Genomic DNA, 21,432 nt, shown 5'->3' on the forward strand with positions numbered 1-21,432 from the left:
CTGCGCAGCGGCTGTGCCCACCCTTAGGGGACAGCTCGTGGCGTGGGACGGCGATCCCATCGGCAGTGCCACCGTGCCAACCCGGCCCCGACACCAGCACCGTAGCGCTGCCGCTCCGGCCCCGACCGCGGGCCCCCGGGAACGGCTGCAGCGGCGTGTGCGCAGGGCTGAGCCGACAGCCGGCAGCCCGGCCCCCGGCCCGGCGTATAAATAGGGGCGGCGAGCGGCGGAGAGTTCCTGGCAGCCACCATGAAGCGCCTCAACCTGCTGTGCTGCTGCGTGGCCTCGCTCCTGCTCCTCGGCACGGCAGGTACCCGTGGGGCTGCGAGTGTCTTGTGGGGCTGTGGGTGCTTACGGGATCGTGGGTGCCCAGGTGGGCTTGTGGGTGCCTGAGAAGTTATAGGTGCCCAGTGGGGTTTGTAGGTTCCTGTTGGGACTGTTGGTACTTTATGGGGCTGTGGGTGCATGAAGGACTGGAAGCTCCTATAGGGCTTCATGTGCCTATGGAGTTCTGGGTGCCCAGCAGGGCTGGGGGTGTGCATGGTGCTGTGGGTGCCCGGTGAGCTCAGCCTGACTTCAGAGTGGTGCCTGGGGCAGGACTTGTTGGCACCCCCAAAACTTGTAGGGACACAAAGAGCTGAGGCAACGTGCAGTCAGGAGGGGCTGGCAGGGACGTGGGTTGGGGTCCCTGCTCTGCACTCAGTGTGAGCACAGGGGCTGTGCTGCAGCTGAGGTGCTGGGGGTAGTGTCACCCCTGGGTGCTGGCACAGCTCGGTGCTGCTGGGCTGCAGCTCCTGCGTGGGGACCGCTGGGCTCCAGGGCACTGAGCACGGGACCCCCACCCACCGAGGCTCTGGCAAGCATTGGGGTGACCTCCAGACCCCGCTGCTCTCCCCGGTCCCGTGGCGTCCCCTGGGGCACCGCCGTTACCCTTGTTTGCCCTTGAGTTAATTTGGGCCGGTTTGCTGCCTGGCCGGGCTCAGGCGGCCGCGCTGCCGGGGGGCAGCTAAGTATGGAAACAGCCGTGTAAGGGGACACTGCGCTCCTGCGGCCGCCTGGCCCCCGCGCCACCACGGCCCCGCGTGCAGCACCCACAGCTGCTGCCTTCTCGCAGCCCGGTGCCCCCAGCACGGTGCAGTTGTAGCCTTTTAAGGGCATCTTTTACCATTCTGGTGAATAAAATGGGTTTGGGGTGAGGGGTGTGTACTGCCGGCAGCTGGGTGATGTCTGTGGATGGGAACAAGAGTGATGGAGGGGTCCTCTCTGGGCACAGCTGGTGGCCTTATGAGGTGCTGGAGAAGGGTGACAGGAGGACACTGCAACCAGCCTGGCTGGTGCTGGGCTCAGCCTGGTGCTGTGGGGAGCAATGGCAGCTCCACGGGACGGGTGGTCCGGCAGATGGGTTGGGTAGAGCCGGGCTCGTGGATGTGCCCCGCACTGACTGCCAACTAACCCCATAACCCTGGTTGCTGCTGCCATCTTGAAGGCTGTCGCTTCACGCTGGTTTGGTGACGCCTGGGGCTGCTGGGGCCCTGTCACCACTCCCAAAGGTGGGAAGGGCCCATGGCCCACGTGGCCGGGCCTGGCAGAGCTCCCCGCCGTGGACCTTGCCCACCTCCAGCTGGGCAAGGAGCTGAGGGAAACCCTGGCACACTTGTGCCCTTCCGTAGTGAGTGCTGAGGGTGTAACAGGGCTGGCACAGAGCTCTGCCTGTGAAAGCAAGCATGGCCACCACCCCCGTGCCCTGGGACTCCCCATCCTGCCTAAGCCCAGAATGTGCCACCTTGGGGCAGGCTTTGTCATCACGTCCTTGTGGCATCTTGGGGTGATTCCCCATCACTGAGGATGGAGCCTTGAGGTGGAGCCCTTCTCAGAAGTGTTGTCTGGAAATGTCTGCCTGGGAAGTGTCATCCTGTAGTGAGATGCACCACCCTTGAGGCACTCCCCATCTCCCAGGACGTAGCACCCTGCCGTGTTCCCCCCACCTGAGATGTGTCACCTCAGCATGAGCTCCATCCCCACATCCTCGTGGCATCTTGGGGTGATCCCATCTCCCAGGACGTGTCACTTTGACGTGGGCTCTCACTTCAGGGCAGGTCCCCGCTCTCAGGATGTGCCACCTTGAGGTGATCTCACTGGTTGACTGCAGCTTTGCCATCCTAGACTCCCCCCACCTCCATCCCATCCAGTTGCTTCCCTGGAGCTGTGGGGTCACCATCCCCCAGCCAAGCATCAGCACAACCATGGGCACCACTGCTGTTTGGTGCAGAGATGCAGAGTATGGGATGCCACAGCCCTCAGTCCTTTGTGCCACTTACATCCCTGTCACATCTTGTGCAGTGGAGATCCTGATCTCTCTGGGTACCCTGGCTCTCTCCCACATTATGGGCTGAGCAAAGAGAGGCAGATATTGGGTATGCTGTTGCAATGTGACCCCTGGTCCCATCAGACCCCATGTTGAAGGGAGCATTCTTGGCATGCCGTGCAGGTGACATCCATCCAGGCAGGGTGGATGGACAGGAAACCTCGTGTCCCCACCATGTCCCCACTCAGAGACCTGCATGCTGTGCTGTGAGGGCCGAAATCCCAACCCAAGCAGTAGGTCTGAGGGTGAGCAAACTGCTCATAGAATCGCCCCATTCTTTGCATGGCAGTGGCACCTTGGCAGGGCTCTGCTGGTCTATTTTAAGCTGCAGGGACATTTCCCTTGTAAGTGATAGCCCAAGGAAACCAATGAGCTCGTGTGCCGGCGGGGGCTGCTGGAGGGGCTGGGGAGTCTCCGGACACTCTGAGCCAGGTTAGGTGCTGACACCCATAGAAAAGCCCTGCTTTTTGGCTCCTTGTCCCACTGCAGTGGCTCGGTACCACCTGAACAACCCCAAAAGTTTAGGGATCATGTGAGGCAAAGCATCATCCGGCACTGAAATCCAAGCTGTTCCTCCCTGTTTGCTCTCTTGCAGACCCCGGTCTCCCATCTCACTTCTCCCTTCACCACTTTCCCCATCTTTGTTGCCATCTGCCAGCCAGCACTCACAGGCTCAGGTTCTCCTCCAAGGCTCCGATGGGAACCCCGGGGTGAGCACCCTGTGGGAAGGCAGTCAGAAAACCACCCCACAGAAACCATTCCCCATTTTCCTCTCTATATTTAGCAAGCCCCGAGCCTGGTTTTAATCACTGAGGTTTCCTTACCCTGCTTTCTTAATCAAAATATCATGCAGCCCTACCCCACTATTTATAGAAATCAACAGCCAATTTTCTTTTCCAGCTAAACTTGAAATCTCCTCCACAAACCAGGTCAAGTCAGCCTGACAGATCTGTTTCCTATGTCCCTGCTGTGTCTGCAGAGATCAGGCATCTCCTCCCGTGTGCAGGAAGCTTTCACGCTGCGATTTCTCTTGCAAAACCATTGGGAAAATGCCCCAGGGCTGCTGGGAGTGCACGGAGTGGGAAACTGAGGCAGGGGCTGACTGGGCAGGGACATAGAGTGACACGGGGGGTGTCTGCAGTGGGTCTGTGGTGTGGCCGGTGTTTCCTGGGGGAATCCCAGGAGGTTTTGGGTGGTTCCTCTGAGCCCAACTTCACTCCTGGCCCATTGCAGGACTCTGTCAGGACCAGGCATGGATATGAGGTTCAGTGCAGCCTCACTTGCGCTCAATAAGGAGAGGAGAGATAAGCAAGAGGCTTCCTTGGGTCTGCTCAGAGTTCCCCACAAGGAGATGCGCGTGTCTTTCTTTCATAGCAGCAAGATGTTCCTCTAAGTCAATGAGTGCATTTGACCAGAGCAACTCTTCGACCAGGCCTCATTAAAATAGCGATGGCAAGAAATACTGCTTTGGCAGTTGGGAGCTGGCCTTGGCTTCCTTTCAAGCCGTGCAGCTCCTCGTGTCCGTGTCCCCCTGGGTAGTGCCACCGTCACTGCTGTCACTCCTACTGCTGTCAGGATGGGCACAGCTCCCAGATCAGATGTGCACCCCAGGGTGTGGGATCCCCCAGAGCCCCACTGGGAATGTGGGGGAGAGCCACACTTGCACTCATGGGAGATGGTGGCTGTCACCTCCCTGGCTATTGGTGGTACCCATTTTGGAGCTATCCCTTGTGTTGGGTTCCCATGCCTTGATGAGCAGAAGAGAAACCAGGCTGCTTTGGTTGATGTTGGCTTTTCAGTTTGGTTGATGTTGGCTTTTCAGCTTGGTTGGTGTTGGCTTTTCGCTTTCCTCCATGGAGTAAAACGTGAGCACAGGGCAGCGGGGAGAGGCAAAGCCAGGGCTCATGCATGGCCCTGCCCTCCTAAGAGCATCATGGTTCCCCCTGGGGCATTCAGCACCTCCCGGGGCACTCCCCCACTGCAGAACTGCTGATCCCCCAAACAGCCGCCATCAGCAATAACTCCCTGCATGCTGCTGGGGCTGAGATTCGGGCAGGGGAAGAAGGCGTGCGAAAAGCCATCCCCGCGGCACCACGCACCGCCGACCCCACGCTCAGGGCTCCTATTTCTGCTGGAGGGGGAGAATGTCCTTCCCGGGGCCACCTGTGCCCATCTGTCCCTCCTGGCTCTCTCCAGCCCTGATGCCATTCACAGAGGCAGGCTCTCTCTGTTCATTCTCTCATTACTGCTCCATGCAGCTCTGTGCAAGGAGGGAGGGAGGCACAGCAGTGAGGAAGGGGCGCATGCGTTGTAACTGTAGGATGGGGGAACCATCCCCGTGCTTCCCATGTTGGCTGCTGTGGCATCAGCACTGGTGTCCCATATCACACTGCTGGATTTCCATTGTGGTTGTGCCACAACTTGCTGTCACAGCAGTGGACAGGATGGTTGCTTTCCTAGCCATGCCGGCCAGGAGCCAAGGGTTCTGACAGTGAGTGGGTCGAGGTTTCCTCTTCCACACTTGGCATAATGCAGGGTATGAACAAGGGGAGCCTCGATGTCACCTTACAGCAGGTTTGCACATCACTGCTGTCTCGCTCCATGCTGGGGTGCACAGGGCTGTAGGACAACTCCTGGCTGAGGATGTCACCCTTGGTCAAAGGGCTGGAGATGAGCGAGTGGGTGCCTGTGGGTGAGGGTCCGCTGCTGCCTGTGCCCTTCTGAGCTGCTGCTGACCCCACTGTACAGTTGCTGGGTGTATTTTTAGCCTGCAGAGGACGGGAGGAGGGTGTTAAGCCCGTAACCTTCGGCCCATTTAGCCACCCGGTGCTCACCAGCCATCTGCAGATCAGCACAATTCGCCTTGTGATGGATTTGGAGACCATGTAGGGGAAACAGGAGGGAGAAGGAGAGGGGCTTTATGTAATTCCATGAAGGTCAGGGGAAACAAAGCCCATGGCAGGGAATATCCCAGTGTGAGTGCGTGGTGAACGTTTCCTTTCTCCCTGCACACAGGGGATGCAGCATGTCCCTGCCCAGGGAACACCTCTGTCCTCTGCATCCACTCAAAAGGGACACATGGAGATCCCCAGTGAGGTCTCCCCCACCTGCTCCTGCTCAGCCTCTCCTCACCAGCCCTGACCCCCCCCAAGCACCTGCCCTGGAAGCAGCACTTCCCTCTCAGCCCTTTGGCTCACTGACTATTTTTGGGCCATGCTGAGAATATCCCTGTCCTCAACTGCCATGGGGACCCTCGGGGTGCAGGTGGGCAGAGCACGCCTTGTGCCAGCTCTCCCCTTTGGGTGGCTTGGAGGGTGCTTTAACACCCACGCCATCGTGCTGCCGAAGCAGTGGGTGTCATGGCAAGCAGGGTGCTGTGGGTCCCAGGCATAGCACTAAGGTGTGGGATGCCACGTGTGAGGCTGCAGGAGAGGCCTGGCTCCATGCCGTGTGCCATCCTCGAGCTGCTGGCCCTGACCACAGCCCGGGCAGCGGTGGCCTTGCTCTCGGTTGGCATCTGCTTACCAGCTGGAGTACAAAGGCATTATTTTCCTCTGAAACACTTCCCTGGTATGCAGGCACTCGAGTTTTCAGGGGATTATTTAGACGAGCAGCAACTGTTTGTAACAGAGACAGTATAGCTGTTGATATTTTATTTTTGGCATCCGTTGACTAATGTTAAATTGCAGTCGGAGGCCTATGGAAAATACAGATGCCTGCTCCCGGCCCGCAGAACAAATTCATTGTGTTCCAGCCAGTTGCACGGAGTGGCAAATGTTTTCCTAATGAAGGGACGTGCACAATAAATAGCTCCGTGCCTGCCGCGGGGTCAGGCCCTGCGCTGGGGAGGCAGAGCCCACTGTGCTGTGCAGGGCTGGGGAGGACCCTTCTGCCTGCCAAGCACCCCAAGCCTCTCGCTCCCAGCTTTCAGAGCTCCCCACGCAGCTGAGTCCTCTCTCAGGGCTGCTTTGCTGCCCCGCAGAGCTTCTGCAGCACCCCACAGGCTGCACAGCTATGGGCGGCCGTGGCGTGCAGCCGTAGGGACACGTCCCCAATCTGGGCAGCACCAGCGCTTCCGCCCGCAGATGCCTCTTTGCAGCCAGCTTCTTGCTATGGCTGGGACAGCGAGCTGGAGCCGGAGATGCTTTAGCAGGAGTTAAAGTCTTGGTGATGGCCACAAAGGCTTCTCTTGTCCCCCATGGCCATGGGCGGGCGTGGGTGAGACTGACCGAGCTGTTCTCATCGTTTAGATGAAGATGTTGGCCATGCCGCCCAGCGCCCCTCGTCTGCCGTGCAGCCCCACGTGGAGGAGATGGCCGCCAATGGCAGCTCCAAGGAGGAGGATGGTGGCGGAGCTGCCAACACCTCTGTGCTCAGAACCACAGAGGGAGGCGGCGAGAGGGAGGAAGAGCTGAAGGGAGGCCTGAGCGAGGCTGCAGGGCAGGGCCAGGAGGGGCCTGACGGGGCATCGGAAAAGGACGCCGTGTTGGGCGGCACTGCAGCAGAGGGAGAGGCTGCCCCGGAGCCTGGCACACAACATGGCGGCCAGGAGGAAGAGGAGGCTGACACCAAGGAAATGGCCCCAGAGGGAAAGGAAATGGAGGAGTCAAGAGTGTCTGCTCCCGAGAGAGGAGAGGAAGAGGGTGAGCAGAGCTCAGAGGAAGATGACGAGCAGGGGGAGTCTGAGGAAGATGAAGGCAAAGCAGAGTCAGAGGAGGAAGGGAAGTCTGCAGAGGAGGGAGAGTCTGAGGAGGATGGTGCCGGCCCAGAGGGGCTGGAGGACAGAGCTGAAGGGACCGACACGGAACAGACTTCAGGGGAAAACAGCCACGGCAAGGCAGCAGCCGGCGGTGAGGGAGAGCGGAGGGATGGCCCTGCCAGCTGCCATCACCCACCCTGCGGGGACGTGGAGCCCAGCTCGGGCAGCAGCAGCCCGGCAGCAGCAGGAGACCCATCTACAGCAGCACAAGGAGCAGCAGCAACAGAAGACCCACCAACAGCGCTCAAAATCCCACCAGCAGCACTGGAGAACCCTCCAACAGCAGAAGACCCTCCAGCAGCAGTGGGAGACCCCCCAGCAGACAAGGCGCCATTAGCAGAAATGGAGAACCCAGCCAGCCCCAGTGCCCGCCTCGCTGCCGCTGAGCCCCGGCGCAGCCAGATAGGTTGGAGTCTTTTTCTCTCCGTGTGCTGTAACGTAGCGAGCAGAGGGCATCGAGAGTGACCTACTATCAAACCTGGCGGAGCTGAGCTTGGCACATTAAACTGCGCCTAATGCATGGCCCTCTCCTAATGCTTGTGCTTAACTGCTGCACGGGTGGGCGGCGATGGCAAGGTGGGAGCCTGCAGACGTCAGCGCTGGTCGCGGTGATACCGAGGTTGGCCGACATTTCCCTCACTGCACTTTAAGCCCATGACTTCTCATCTGCAGACACATATAAGAATCTCTCTTCCCTCCAATCCCTTTCAGCAGCTGCAAAGCTGTTAGAGGACATTTATCAGCCCGCTGAGTTCACCCGGCTCTCCTGGCACACAGGCAGGACGCTGCCCATGCCGGTGGGCCCCGTGTCCATCAGCCACTGGCCCTCAGCCCTTGCCTTGTAGGGAAGATGCACAGAGCTAATTCAGACCGCTGAGCTGCTGCAGCGTCGCCCTGGCCGTGGGCAGGGTGTGTCCAACCAGCCAAAGGCAGCTAGCTCAGGAAAAGTGATCCCCCCTGCCATGTTTTACTAGAAGTGCTGGCGGACTTTGTGCCCGTAGGTAAGGCAGCAACCTCTGGACCCAGCTGATTCTTTTTCTGCTTCCTTCTGTAACATCCAAGCTCAAAAAAGTTTACGTTTGTGCCGAGAGGAAAACCCAGTTTGGTCTCGGTGGCTTTACTTGGCAAGTCAAAAGGTTCTCCTCAGCCCCCCAGCCTGAGGCTCAGCGTGGGGCTCGGTGCTGCCCCATAGCCCAGCTCTTAGGGCCCTTGGTGTACCGGCTGTGCTAGTGCATTAGGACTGGGGACACATGGAGGGTGCAGAGATGGAGAAGCAGGAGAGGACCTTGCAAACCCTCCCGTCTCCAGCTCGACGTGTGATTTTTGAGGAGCGGACAGGGAGAGAGGCAGAGCTCAGTGCCCAAAGCTGAGGGGAGCTGCAGCTGTCGGGGAGCAGCGGGTTGGGCAGAGGCCCCGCGGGCAGCAGGTGCCGCAGTTCCCACCCAGCACTCCCAGCACCCGAGAGCCCCTTCCAGGCACGTCCTTCACATTCCCCATGGGCGCCGGCCCTCGCCTCTCCCCCACTGCCCCTCCTCGGAGCAGAGCAGTTGCCCACAGCACTTCCCCTGGCAGCTCTGACCAAACCCTCTGAGAGCGTTTGCAAAACAGAAACCAAGCGCGGTGCCAAAGCTGTGGGTGCTGGGTGCGCTCGGGATGTGCGTGTTCCCCATCAGCCTCCCCCCAGCACAGCTTGTGTGAGCGCCCACCTTGCCCCCCGCCATCAGCCCCCACCATAACGGGTCTCCCTGTCTTTCCCTGCAGAAGAGGTTGAGGATGCCAGCGAGCCCACCAAGCGTGACCGGTCCCACCTGGAGAACACCCTCAAGCTGAACGAAGACAAACCTGCTGATGACTTTTCAGGTGAGGGGACCCACGTTAACTTATAGGGGCATACAAAGGCATACAGATAGGGAGCTGGTAACTGGTGTATTGGCCCAAGCCGGCTCCCCTGCTCTCTGCTGCTTGGAGAAGCTCGGGGCAACTTGTAATAAAGGGTTTTGATTTTTATTCTAATTCTGGTTTATTCTTATCAGGTTTGATTCTGCTGGTCCCTTTGGCAGTCAGGACTAGAAAGGGAGCGATAAGTGTCAGGGAAATGCCTGCCTCCAGGTCGCTGGGCACCGAGGTGGAGGGCTTTGGGGATTATGGGTGTTGAGTGCTAGACAGCATTAACAAGGGAGGTTCCTGCATCAGTTGTTGGCAAGTACGAGAGCAGCACAAATATCAGCAGGGTAGGGGCTTCGAGGTGCGTGACTTGGATCATTTTGCACAGGATTTCAAGTGCGAGATGCATCCCTTTATTTACAGCTGAGTCATCCTCAAGGTCTGCAGGGAATGTCCAGCATCGTACCTAGAAGGGATGTGAAGGGATGGATGGGGTTTGCCTGTCACCAATGTGCCTTTTCTCCTCCAGGAGTACTGCAGCGGCTGAGGAAGATCTACCACTCCTCCATCAAGCCCCTGGAGCAGTCCTACAGATACAATGAGCTGAGGCAGCATGAGATCACAGGTAATGCTGCAGGCACCGGGCTCTCCGGCACCGTCAGGTCATTGGGATGCATTCAGACAGCAGCACAGAGAGCAGGTCATGGAAAGGCTCGGGTAGCTTGGCTTCCTCTACAGCTTCCCAAGAAGGCCATGAGCATGCTGGGCTTGGAGGACGTGCCCTAGTGAACCCAGCACCCAGAGGCGGGCATTCCTGTATCTGCCTTAGCTCATCTGCTGTCAGGACCATCTGTGTAGGCTGAACATTGAACTCTGCCTGCTTTGGGTCCTCCACCTGCTCAACATCAATGCTCTGTACCCATGCCAAGCAGAGATCATGGCCCAGTGAGACGGGCTTGGCAAGGAAGCTTAGGACCTCTCAAGGCTGGGGTTGAGCTTCCTGGTGGTGGCTGGAGCTGGCATCCTTCCTGCTCCATATGGGACACGGCCACGTGGCCAGGGTATCCTTCAAGCTCAAGCCTTCTTTTATCCTGGGAGTTAGTTTCCTCCCCTTGGCAACTACAGGCACTTTGGGTCAGGTGAGCAGGTCCCTGTGGCTACAGACCTTGGCTTGGGCTGAGCCCCATTGGTACACATGTCCCTCCAGAAGAGGCAAGTGCAGCTCCAGCCCCAGGATGCTCGCAGATCTGGTGGCTCTTCTGACCCATTTGATGTGAATAACCGCAGGCTGACATTGGCTCTGGTGATCCTGAGGACATTGTCTGGACAACTGGCTCCAGCCCAGCCCCAGGCCCCAGTGCACTGAGGTTAAGCCTCTGCTGAAGTCCTGTCCTGAGCTGGGGCCGTGTACCCCACATCACCCTCCTGGCCCTGAGGTTCTGCTTCCCACCCTGGGTGCCCTCAGGGCTTTGTCTTCTCACCCTGGAGCAATGCCCCTCCTTCCTGGTGCAACAGAAGCACCTTGCATGTGGCCCTGACCTTCCTTCCACAGCTTTTATTGGTCCCACGTCTGTATGGGCAAACCCACAGGATACATCCCCCGAGAGCAGAACCCTTGTTTTACAAGGGACCCCATTATAGCCCAGATGCCACTCCTAGATCAGTGCCAGACTTGTGACCTTTTGTAGGAAAGCCAGCTCACCTCCCAACAGGGGCAGCAAGTGCAAAAGACCCTTGGGGGACAGCAGGATGGGGTGGGGACAGGGCTGTGGAGTCCCCAGCACCAGCCCTGCTCCCACACCCTGGCACTGGCTACCATTCACTCATGGGGTTAATGGGGTGGGTGGGTGTAGGGCTCATACAACATGAGGCATGCACTGCTGCTCCTGCAGCCAGCTCTGTGTCGCTGCCTTTGTGCTGTCTGGGCCTGCCTTGCACTGCTTGTCACGTGGGAGGGCAGCTTGGGGGTCACAGCAACCAGCACCTGCTGCCAGCTCACTGTGGGGCACTGCATTTAGGAGATCACAGAAGGTGGTGGGTCCTCAGCTTCCTACCCTGTCTTCGCTGCTCACCTCCAGAGGATGCAGCCCCAGCTCTCAGTGCACAGGTTGCTTCCCTGCTCAGGACATCTCAGTCTGCTCTAGAACCACCCTGTGGCCAAGCAGCACCTCTCTGCTCCTTTCTGGGAAGGCACTGAGGTCCCCATGGGACCCACCAAAGCTCATGCTTTAGAAGCCTGTGCCCCTCTCAAACCCATCTCCTTAGCAGGTCTCATCAGGACAGCTTCTGGTGCTTCTCAACAGCCTTCTCTCACATCGCTGCTCCACAGTCTGTTCCTCCTCCCCATGAAGAACAACTCCCAATGCATCCTGAAGGCTGACAGCCTTCCTGGCACAGGGCTCCCACGCTGCCTGCAGCCCCCAGCTCAGCCAGATGCAGCTCTAAGACCAATCCTTTTATCAGAACTGCTTGTCCTGCCACCAAACAACCCAACTAAGCCCAGCACTTTGCCCTTTATAACCATTGATACAGCTTTTCCCAACCCCTCGTTAGCAGTGTAATTAGAGCAGCCTGCAGATAAATTGGAGGGTTGGCCTAGGCAGCCCCCTTGGCTTTGTGAGGTGGGTGAAGGTGAACCTTCTGAGCCCCTTCTGTTGTCTGAGGTGAGTCCTATTGCTGCCTATGGTTTGGAGGGGTTCCTGCTGTTGGGGTGGGGGGGTCCCTGTGAACCAGAAGGTGCTGTGAGCCACCCTGTAGGGAATCCCTTATAGCATGGAGGGGACATAGAGCTGCAGGCTGAGCTGGCTGGGAAAGGCAGGACAGCTGGGTGAGCAGTAGAGCAGCAGTGTCATGGAATATGCTTGACCTTTGGAAGTGTAAGCCAATATAGGGGGGTACTGCTATGCTCTCCTTCATCCCCCTCCATTACACAGCAGCTCTCCATTTTATCTGCTTTCCTTCTAGCTTTGCTCCTTGTTGGCCCCAACGGGGGGCTCTCTGCTGTAGCACTGTGCAAACTGTCCTGAGGGAACCACAGCAGGCACCATCAGCCTGGCTGAGATGTGTTGGGGTCTGAGCACATCCCAGAGCATTCACGTGCCCTGTGCTCACAGCAGGGACATCCCACCTCTTGCCCAGTGCAGGCTGTCTCTGCTCCGCCATCGCACTCACGTGCTGGTTCTGCTTGTGTGCTTGGTGATGGCTGGGCTGCTGTGCCATGCCCGTTCCTGGCTGAGGTTGCAGCCTGGTGACGGGCAGCTTGCTGCAGGGCCATGGTGCACACCAGAGACCCTGACTGCTGTGTGTGTGCCAAGCAGCATGCCTGTGTGGGGAATGGCCTGCAGCTGCCTTCACCAGGGATGGATGCACTTGCACTGCCACGTGGTTGGGGCACATCTCTGGGCTGCTGGTTGTCCTGATTGTGGCTCGTGCAGCTCTGTTGGCTTGGTGAGTGCTGCTGCCAGGGAAGGCAATAACTGAGTGGGGCAGGATTGGCTGCAGTGTAACGCTGGTGTGGCAGTGCTGCCTGTGCACAGGGCAGGCTGGGTTTGGAATCTCATCCTGGTAGCTGCGGGTCTCGTTGCTCACAAACTGTAACTCCTTCTTTCCTGCTGGAAACGTGGCCGTCTGCTGGCTTGTCCCACCCACGAGAAGGCCAGGGCCGCTCTTCAGCTCCCTCTCCGGCCCGGGCCAGACCCAGGCAGCCGCATCCCTTCTTCGACTCACGGTACCTTTTCTCTCTCCCCGTGTCCCCCGCTAACAGCTTACCCCGGACGCACCCTGGGCTCTTCTGCCACAGGTTGGTATCGCTGCCTCTCTCCTGCATGCTGACAGCGCTGCCTCAGCTCCTCAGCGGCCCTTCCCCTTCTCTCACCCCAGCAGAGCCATGGCTCAGCTGCTCTCTGTCCCGCAGCACCGAGCTCAGCAGCAGCACGCTGCCTGCCCGCAGCACCCTCCACCTCCCCTGGGCTTTTAAACCTTTCCCTCCTGGGTAAGCCTCAGGACGGCGCGAGCTCCCTGATGCACGACCCGAAGGCTTCCGCGGTGGACCTGCGGGACCATCCCCGACCTGCGGGACCACCCCCCACCCGTAGGGCAGAGCGCAGTGCCCGCCCTGCGGGTCGATCTCCTGCCACCCTTCGCCCCGCTACGTGCAGAAACTTCCCCGAACTCCTCCCGTTGATCCCCCCGGCTGCAGTTTAAGCCCGTGACCCAGCAGCAGCTGTCCCAGTAACACCGCCCGGCCCCTGCGCGGCGGCCTCAGCCCTCCCGGGAGCTGGAGCTGGCTGCTGGCCCGTGCCGTGCCCGGCTGGGCTGCCCGGCCCCCGGTAGGAGCGGGGCTGGGAGGGAGGCCAAGCAGCGCTGCCCATCCCCTGCGTCTCTGCTGCAACGTACTGCGGCAAAACGACGGGGAGATCCCGACCCGTGCCGTACCCCACAGCCCCTGCCCTGCGGTCCTGCCCAAACAGGCTCCTCCATACCCGACGCGGCAGAGCCCTTATGCAGCCCGGGGGCTGCTGGCTCGCTGTCGTGCAGGCGATGGGGAGCAGTGCAGGTATATTTAGCATGTCAGATAGCTGCCTTATCTGCGCCTCTCGCTGCGCAGGCACACGTGTGTACGCACTGCTGCCTGTGTGGGTGTGCACGCCTGGGGGTGAATGCATGACACAGAGGTGAGGATCCCCGTGTGGCTTGCCCTGCATCTATGGGTATGTGTGTGTCGTGCACAGACCCGTGGTTGCTGTGGGCTCATCTGCACTGTCCTTGCCCTGGCAGCAGGACTGGCGGTGTCTGGGCACAGGGGTGGGTTAGCAGAGGGTGATGCTGGGGGAGCCTGCCCAGGGGTTTGAACCCACTGGGTTTGAGGGCAGGTTACTTGGGACGCTCTGAGTGAGGAGAGGATGGAGGCTTTGTCCTTGTCTTCTGCTTTGCCTTGGGAAGGCTCCCACAGGCTGAGCCATCCTTCTGTTGGGCTAGAGGGTAAAGAGGGGGGATCCCAGCCCCAGAGCATCAGGGCAGCCTCCCGAGGGCAGCCTGGCCTTGGAAGCAACATGGAACTTCCCAAGAAGCCACTGCTGTAGAAAATGGTTCCTCCATGACAGAGAGAAGCTGTTCTCTGTCCTCCCCTTCAGGGCAGCAGCCCTGCCAGGGGCAGCAGTGCTCCAGGGTGTGGGCTAAGGGAAAGCACAGTCCCTTCAGAGGGAGAGAATCCCTTCTGGCTCTGTTCACTGGGTGCTTTGTGATTCTCAGCATGCTCTGTGCTCTGGAAACCCACTGATTTAGATAAGTAGCTACTGAGATTTAAGCAGAACCGTGGATGAAAAGCAGAGGGCCTCAAGGGTTCTCCCACTTGCACACAGGGCTTGATCACCTACCGTTGTGAGGTCTGCAGAAGCCACCAGGATGAGCTGGAATGAGCTGAGCTGAGCGCAGAGTTCAGTGTGAGTTGGGCTGGGCTGGGAGCGAGCAGCCACTTGGTGGCTGGAGAGAGCCACATGGCGGAGCTGCTGTCATCGTTTGCAGGAGCTGGCAGTTGCCTGAGCCCTTTTTTTCCCCTGGCAGCCCCATCAAGGTGATAGTAAACCCGTACAGGAAGGGCACAGTGGGGGGTGCAGCAGGCCAGGCCAAGCAGCAGCAGGGTGGAAGATGTGCTTTGCTCCCTGTTCCCATACCCAGGGTGGCAGCAAGGAGAGACCATTCGTGGGGTGGCATCCTCCAGGCCCAGCAGCTTCCCAAAGCAAAGCAAGAGATGGTGCTGGGGGCCTGCAGCCTGCCTTAGCACAGCCCCTCGCCTCTCTGGCTCATGAGGATGGCACCCGGAGGAGCCCCACGGTCCATGCGGTGGAGCTGGAGCTTGCTGGCTCCAGCCTGCATGCAGCCACACCTGGCCAGGATCCTATTATGAAACAACACGTGGGGACCCGCCTCAAACCTTTGGCACAACATCACAGGGGATAAGCACAATAATAATCCGAAACCCAATTAAAGCCAGCAAGTGAACAGAGCAGCAGCGATACAGCGGCACAGAGGAATAATTAATAAGAAAAGCCCAAGGTTTCAACACTTGTTTTTATCCCTCATGGGAACAGAAAGTCAGATCCCAAATGTTCCAGGGAGGCAGAAGTGGGCAGGCTGTGTGTTTGCTGGCGGAGGAGGCAGGAGGTGCTGAGTATGACTGCCCCGGGTTGGGGCTGTGCTCCCACTATGGGGCTCTGACTGGTGCAGCCCCATGGCTCACAGAACAAGCTCAGGGCCAGTCCTGCTGGCCCTACTGTGGATGTCCTGTCCTAGATGGGGTTAAGCTGCATGGCCACAAGCCTGTGCCCCATGGAGAGACATCGTCAGCCTGTTCCTTTTCTCCAGTGGTGCTGTGGGGGCTGCTGGATGGGTTGGGTGCCAAGCTGCCATGCAGTGCCCTCTATCACTCTTGGAAGTGAGAGCTCATCATCACGTTGGTTTTGGGGCTCCCTTGAAGTGGAGATGGGTGCTCTGCCTGCTGGTGAGGTTCCTTGCTCCTGTCTGGGTGGCAGCGTGGAGTAGCCTGGTCCCTGGGAGTGAAGTGGGTGTGGTGAAGGTTGCCAGAAATGGAAGCTCACCAGAAATGGAAGCTCACCCTTCTGTCTTCCATTTCTTGATTTAGGCTCCCTGGATGCAGTCTGAGGGCTGGCAGCACCATGCCCAGCACCATGGGGGCTTAGTGGGGCTGGGCAGCATAGGCATGGGCTGATGGTACCTCTGGAGCAGGGACTGGTCCTAGGTAGATATCACACGTGGGAACAGGTCCTCGTGGGCCCCATGGCAGCCTTCACCTGTGCTCTCTGAGCCTCTCAGCAAGCTGCAGGATGGAATGGGTACTGTGGTGGTTAATTCTCCTCCCATCTTTCCCAAGCACAGAACAGGTCTGTTGGTTGAACTTGCCTTCCCTGTGCTGGGCTGGAGCCCTGCACCCTTCAAACACCCCAGCTCCTTTTGCACGAGGCATCTACTTAACTGCAGCATGGCCACATCCCTTGCATGTCCAGTGCTTTGTGGCACCTGCTCTCCAAAACTACCCCTGCAACCCTGTGCTCACTCCAACTGAACTCAAACTGAGCAAAGACCGTAACTAAAGGACCTTCCAGCCATTCTGTAGTCTAAGGGCCAAAGCTTGGAGCAGGGCAGACAGGCTTTGATCTCACTGTAGTGCCAGCATGGGTCTCGCTGGGCAGTGCCGTGGCTCAGTGTGACCAAGCAGCTGCAGCTGGGAGAGCAGCCCAGTGGGCAGATGACTCCCCAAGCACTTCATCACCGTGCTGCTCAGATGGGATGCTCATTACAGCAGGGAATGCACGGCGCACGGCGGCCGCAGCCATTGTTTTTTCACTTCCTCTTGTTATTTCCCCTCTCTGCAGATGGGGAGATCACTTCCAAGCCGATGGTGCTATTCCTGGGACCGTGGAGCGTTGGCAAATCCTCCATGATAAACTACCTCCTCGGGCTGGACGACACTCCCTACCAGCTCTACACAGGTACCTCGCTCACCACAGCCCTCCACCCTGAGGGTGGGCTTCTCCCTGTGCAGTCATACCAAGGGCACCTCGCCGGCTTCTCCCAATCCTTCCCCACCAGGATCCAATGCACTCAGCCTCCCAAGAGAAAAGCCCTTCCTGATCATCCTTGCTCCTGCCCGTGTCACCTCGTACCCTAGGAGCTGAGTGGAAGGTGCTTTTCCAGAGCACCTTTCTCAGCCGCACCACCTTCAGAAGGACTGGTTTCCTCACAAAACAGCCCTGCTGTTGTGTTCCCCAGAGCTTTGGGGAGAATGCCATGGCTCTGATTCCTGTGTTCCCCCAGTGTCTCTTGCCAAGCAAGGGATGCTTCCAAGATCCCCACTTTGTCCTGGGCCAGTCCCTGCAATGTCCAGTGCCTGTCATGGATTACACATCTCTGCTGCTTCTCTTGTGCTGGACAGGGGCAGAACCCACCACCTCTGAATTCACCGTCATCATGCACGGCCCCAAGCTGAAGACCATTGAGGGCATCGTGATGGCTGCTGACAGTGCACGTTCCTTCTCACCCCTGGAGAAGTTCGGGCAGAACTTCTTGGAGAAGCTGATTGGAATAGAGGTGCCCCACAAGCTCCTGGAGCGAGTCACCTTTGTGGACACACCAGGCATCATTGAAAACCGCAAGCAGCAAGAACGAGGTAGGGGTGTTCTGCCTTCACCTAAAGGGCTCCAGGAAGGATGCTGTTATACGTAGGGGTAGCCAAGATGACTCATACACTCTGAGGAAGAGCCCTAGGCTACAGCAGGGGTTTGTTCCTACACTGTGGGGGCTGGAGAGTTCAGTCTGCTCATATCTCCATCCACGGCCTTGGGAACCTCCAGGGATGGGGCACCCTCACTATTCTGGGTAGCCTGTGCCAGAGCTTCACTGCCCTCTGAGTCAAGAATTTCCACCAACATCTGACCTAAATTTCACCTCCTTTAGTTAAAAGCCATTCCCTCCATCCTGTCATTATCAGACTATAAAAAATTTGGTCTAGATGGTATTTATAAGCTTCCTTTAGGTACTGGAAATCCAGTACGAGGTCTCCCTGGAGAGAAAGGCTTGGAGAGGTGAGGCTGAGGGAGGCACACAGGCTCAGACACAGGAATGAGCTTTCAAGCCAAGAAGCTCTAAGTGTTTTAGCACTTATGAAACAGCTTCTGTGCTGCATGAGAAGTCTTCTGTGCCTCACACCTTGTCTAAGCCAGACAGGGCGTGAGACAGCAAGCCCAAGGTTTATCTATTCCCAGATCAGAAGGGACTCACCCCTGCTGGCCATTTCTGCTGGATTTCTCTTTCCTCTCCCCCAGGTTACCCGTTCAACGATGTGTGCCAGTGGTTCATCGACAGAGCTGATCTCATCTTTGTTGTCTTTGACCCTACGAAGCTGGACGTGGGCCTGGAGCTGGAGATGCTGTTTCGCCAGCTGAAGGGCCGCGAGTCTCAGATCCGAATCATCTTGAACAAAGCCGACAGCCTGGCTACCCAGGAGCTCATGAGGGTCTACGGGGCCTTGTTCTGGAGCTTGGCTCCTCTGATCAATGTCACGGAGCCGCCCAGGGTGTACGTCAGCTCCTTCTGGCCCCACGAGTACCACCCGGATACCCACAGAGACCTGTTCCTCAAAGAAGAGATATCGCTCCTGGAAGATCTCAACCAGGTGATTGAGAACAGGATGGAAAATAAGATCGCCTTCATCCGCCAACACGCCATCCGGGTGCGCATCCACGCCCTGTTGGTCGATCGCTATCTGCAGACCTACAAGGACAAAATGACCTTCTTTAGCGATGGAGAACTGGTGTTCAGAGACATTGTGGAAGATCCTGACAAGTTCTTTATTTTTAAGTCCATTCTGGCAAAGACCAATGTCAGCAAATTTGACCTCCCCAACCGCGAGGCTTACAAGGACTTCTTTGGCATCAACCCCATCACCAGTTTTAAGCTGCTGTCTCAGCAGTGTTCCTACATGGGAGGGTGCTACTTAGAGAAGATCGAGAAGGCCATCACTCGTGAGCTTCCCGATCTGCTGGGAAGCATTGGCTTGGGGAAGAAGCCCAACGTTCTCTCCTGCGACGTCACCGGCTGTGGCGAAACCCCAAAGAATCGCTACAAGAAACCGTAAGGTGTTCTGTGCCATAACCATCCTCGTGTTCCTACCGGTGAATGAGCTTATGTCTTATCTGTCCAAGAAGCCATGGTTTGTTAACCCTTTGAGTGCCACACTGGCAAAGGCTACTGTACGATGAGGACTTTGAGTCATTGACATCAATGGCAGGGGAAGATGGGTGGGCATAAGAAAGAGAATAAAAACTGTGAATTCCTGACATTTTATCTTTGTTCTTTTGCGTAGAAGGCAATGTTTAGGCTGTAAGTATGAGAAATGTGTGGTGAGATAGAACCGTAGATGCTTCTTCACTGGCGCCGAGATGGGCGAACAGGAGTTTCAACCTCTGCAGACGTGAAGCTGGCAGGGAGCAAGAATGAGGGCACGGCATGAGAGCACAGGGGACAGCGGTGACACAGAAACCTGGGGCATCAGCAGGAGCCCCGGGGCACAGCACAAACATCCTGCAAATCCCTGCAAATATTGATCCTGGTTTTCCTTCCAAGACTTTTAGGTTGCCTGGTGGAGTTCTCCTTTCACATAACACCTGAGCTTAACTTGATTCTGCAGCCTTCACCTGGATGTGTGCCATACGAAGGGATTCGGTTCCTCCGCTGGTTGTTTGCAGGGGCATTTGTGGCTCCAGATGGGTTGCCATGATGAGGTTTGAAAGAACTGGTCTGGAAAGGAACTGCTGGAACCTGCCCAGTTGTACTGGGGGAACAGGGATGGCACCCCAAATCACAGCAACCTCCAAGGGGTGTGAGCAAGCTCTTCCTTCCCCAGGCCAGCACAGAGACAAGGCATTAGTACCTGCTCCTGCCATTAACTAATGGTGACAAGCAAAGCCTGAGTGTCAGCAGGCCTTTTTCAGTCCACGTTGAACATTTGCTCTGAGTCAGACCCCCATGTTTTTGCCCTCTGTGAAGGGAAACAGGAATGGAGGATCACCAGCCATGTTCTTTCCCCCCCCTCTGCTGACCTGTTCTCCCCAGGACAATCCAGGCAGGTTTCTGTGGTTTGTTCTCCAGGCTTCACCCACCTTAGCTGTGATTTTCTTGGCTCATCTCTGTGCATCGACACTCAGCCCCAGCAGCCCCGGGAGAGTGAGCACTGCTTCAAGAAGGTGATGTTCCCCTGGGAGCTGACATCGAAACCCAGCAGTGAAGGCTGGGAGATTATGGCTGGTGCTGAGCCCAGTGCAAGCCATCAAGAGGCCGGCCTGGATGGAGACTGGTGCCTTTCGAGCACACCAGCAATCTGCCAATGGACCACTAATGCTGCTCTCCAGGAAAGCTCTGGTGCTGGAGGACTTACCTATGTTAGGAACAAGAAGACATGAAGGTGCCAGGTGAGGCAAGAAAAAGGCAAAAGCTATGAACGAGAGAAAGAGAATGAAAGACATGGAAGGCTCTGCTGTGATGAGAAGGGTGTGAAGGGCAGCACCCCTTGTTTCCCTTTGCCACGTGGGATGTAAGTGGAGAGAGAAGGTCCGTGGGGCTCCACATCCCTGGGCACTGGGGCTGGGTGCTGTCAAGAGGTCCCCTGAGCCGGGGTGGGCTTGTGGGACTCCACCCAGGGACTTCCCACTCTCCCTGCCTCTGCGTGGCGGTGGGACTGGAGCTGGACTGGTTACAACGAGACATCTCCGCATCCAGGCGTGGGAAGGGGCATGTCTCATGGGAGGGGACTGCAGGTAATGAGTGAAGGCGAGGAGAGGTGTCAGAGAATGCAGCCGGGATAGCCCGGAGAGAAGTGATGCATTCATGAGTCAGCGCTGCGAGATCTCAGACCTGCCCAGAGCTGCTGCCTCCCTTCGCTGTTCCCTTTTCCTTCTTTTACGTGATCCCATTGCTCATCGCCGTCCCTCTCTGTCTCACCCACTCTTTCTCGCCTCTCACTGTCCTCAGCCAGGCGAATTTGCATGGTTTTCTTAGGAGCTAATGGAGTAGAAACACTGACAGAAGTGTGCTCACGTTGTCGCTGTTCCTGCCGTCACGCTGTGTGTCGTTGTCACGGTAAGCAACGCACATAGAAGCAAACTTTCTATTTGCAAGTGCTGCATTGTGCCATCTCTTTCTCTGTGGTCTTTGTTCCTCCAGAGCTGGTGGGTTCAGTCTGGGGTGTCTCAGGCCCCATAAGGAGCCCAACCTCTCCCTATGGCCTTGGGCCCAAAGGAAGCATTGCTCTGCTCTCAGGATGCTCCCATCCTTCTCCCAGATCCTTTCCTTTTGCTCCAGCTTTTCTTCAGTGTTCATTGCCTTCTCTCCCATTTACACCCCTCTCTCCTCTTCACCATCCGCATACCCTGTGCACCCCCCCGGTGTGAGGGTCCCAGATGGGGCTCCTCTGTGATGGCCGATGTCCCTCCCTAGTAGGGAACATTGGGGTTCCCTCTCCCATGCAGTGCCCCACACAGCACCCCGTGTGAGAGCGATGGCAGCGGTGGCCCAATGCCAGAGACAGCCTTGGCCCCATGCTGGAGGGGTGGGTGACACTGAGCCAGTCCTAGCTGTGGGATTGGTCAGTCCAGACCCTCCCAGCTGTATTAGGGGAGATCTGGGAGCTGTGGGAAGGGGAGCATGGAGACGTTGGTGTTTTGCTTAGAAACCCTAAGTCCCTATGTTCCCAACACCAGGGCTGCAGGCATCTGTCCTGAGAGGGTGCTGGGCAGATGCTGTGTTGGGAGTGGCATAGCTGGGGCACAGGCCTGTGTAGATGCCCATGATCATGTGCATTTGGATGAAACTGTCAGTTTGAACATCAGCCTGTCTAATAAATCCTGATCTT

At 57.7% G+C, this 21,432-nt stretch overlaps 1 protein-coding gene across 3 annotated transcripts; it reads left to right on the plus strand.

The window, feature by feature from the left end:
* The first annotated feature begins 218 nt into the window (after positions 1-218).
* Positions 219-21,428, plus strand: SRL (sarcalumenin). 3 transcript variants are annotated; one of them, XM_072349212.1, is made up of 7 exons: positions 244-310; positions 8,886-8,984; positions 9,538-9,633; positions 12,772-12,807; positions 16,400-16,516; positions 16,960-17,193; positions 17,849-21,428. In XM_072349212.1, the coding sequence occupies exons 1-7, from the start codon at positions 250-252 to the stop codon at positions 18,658-18,660; spliced, it is 1,455 nt and encodes a 484-aa protein (XP_072205313.1). In that variant the 5' UTR covers positions 244-249; the 3' UTR covers positions 18,661-21,428. The 3 variants fall into 3 exon arrangements, with proteins under 3 accessions (XP_072205314.1, XP_072205313.1, XP_072205315.1); XM_072349214.1 differs by lacking the exon at positions 12,772-12,807 and adding an exon at positions 6,616-7,530 and having other exon boundaries at positions 250-310; XM_072349213.1 differs by lacking the exon at positions 12,772-12,807 and having other exon boundaries at positions 219-310.
* The last annotated feature ends 4 nt before the right edge of the window (positions 21,429-21,432 follow it).

The sequence above is a fragment of the Excalfactoria chinensis genome, chromosome 14 (assembly GCF_039878825.1).
Source record: "Excalfactoria chinensis isolate bCotChi1 chromosome 14, bCotChi1.hap2, whole genome shotgun sequence".
Lineage (NCBI taxonomy): Eukaryota > Metazoa > Chordata > Aves > Galliformes > Phasianidae > Excalfactoria > Excalfactoria chinensis.

What these genes read in the sequence shown, in the direction of transcription:
- SRL (XM_072349214.1), top strand. Translation starts at nt 250, where the DNA reads ATGAAGCGCCTCAACCTGCTGTGCTGCTGCGTGGCCTCGCTCCTGCTC. An exon ending in GCCCCGGCGCAGCCAGATAG is followed by an intron (nt 7,531 to 8,885) that starts GTTGGAGTCTTT and finishes CTTTCCCTGCAG; the next exon opens with AAGAGGTTGAGGATGCCAGC. An exon ending in ACCTGCTGATGACTTTTCAG is followed by an intron (nt 8,985 to 9,537) that starts GTGAGGGGACCC and finishes TTTCTCCTCCAG; the next exon opens with GAGTACTGCAGCGGCTGAGG.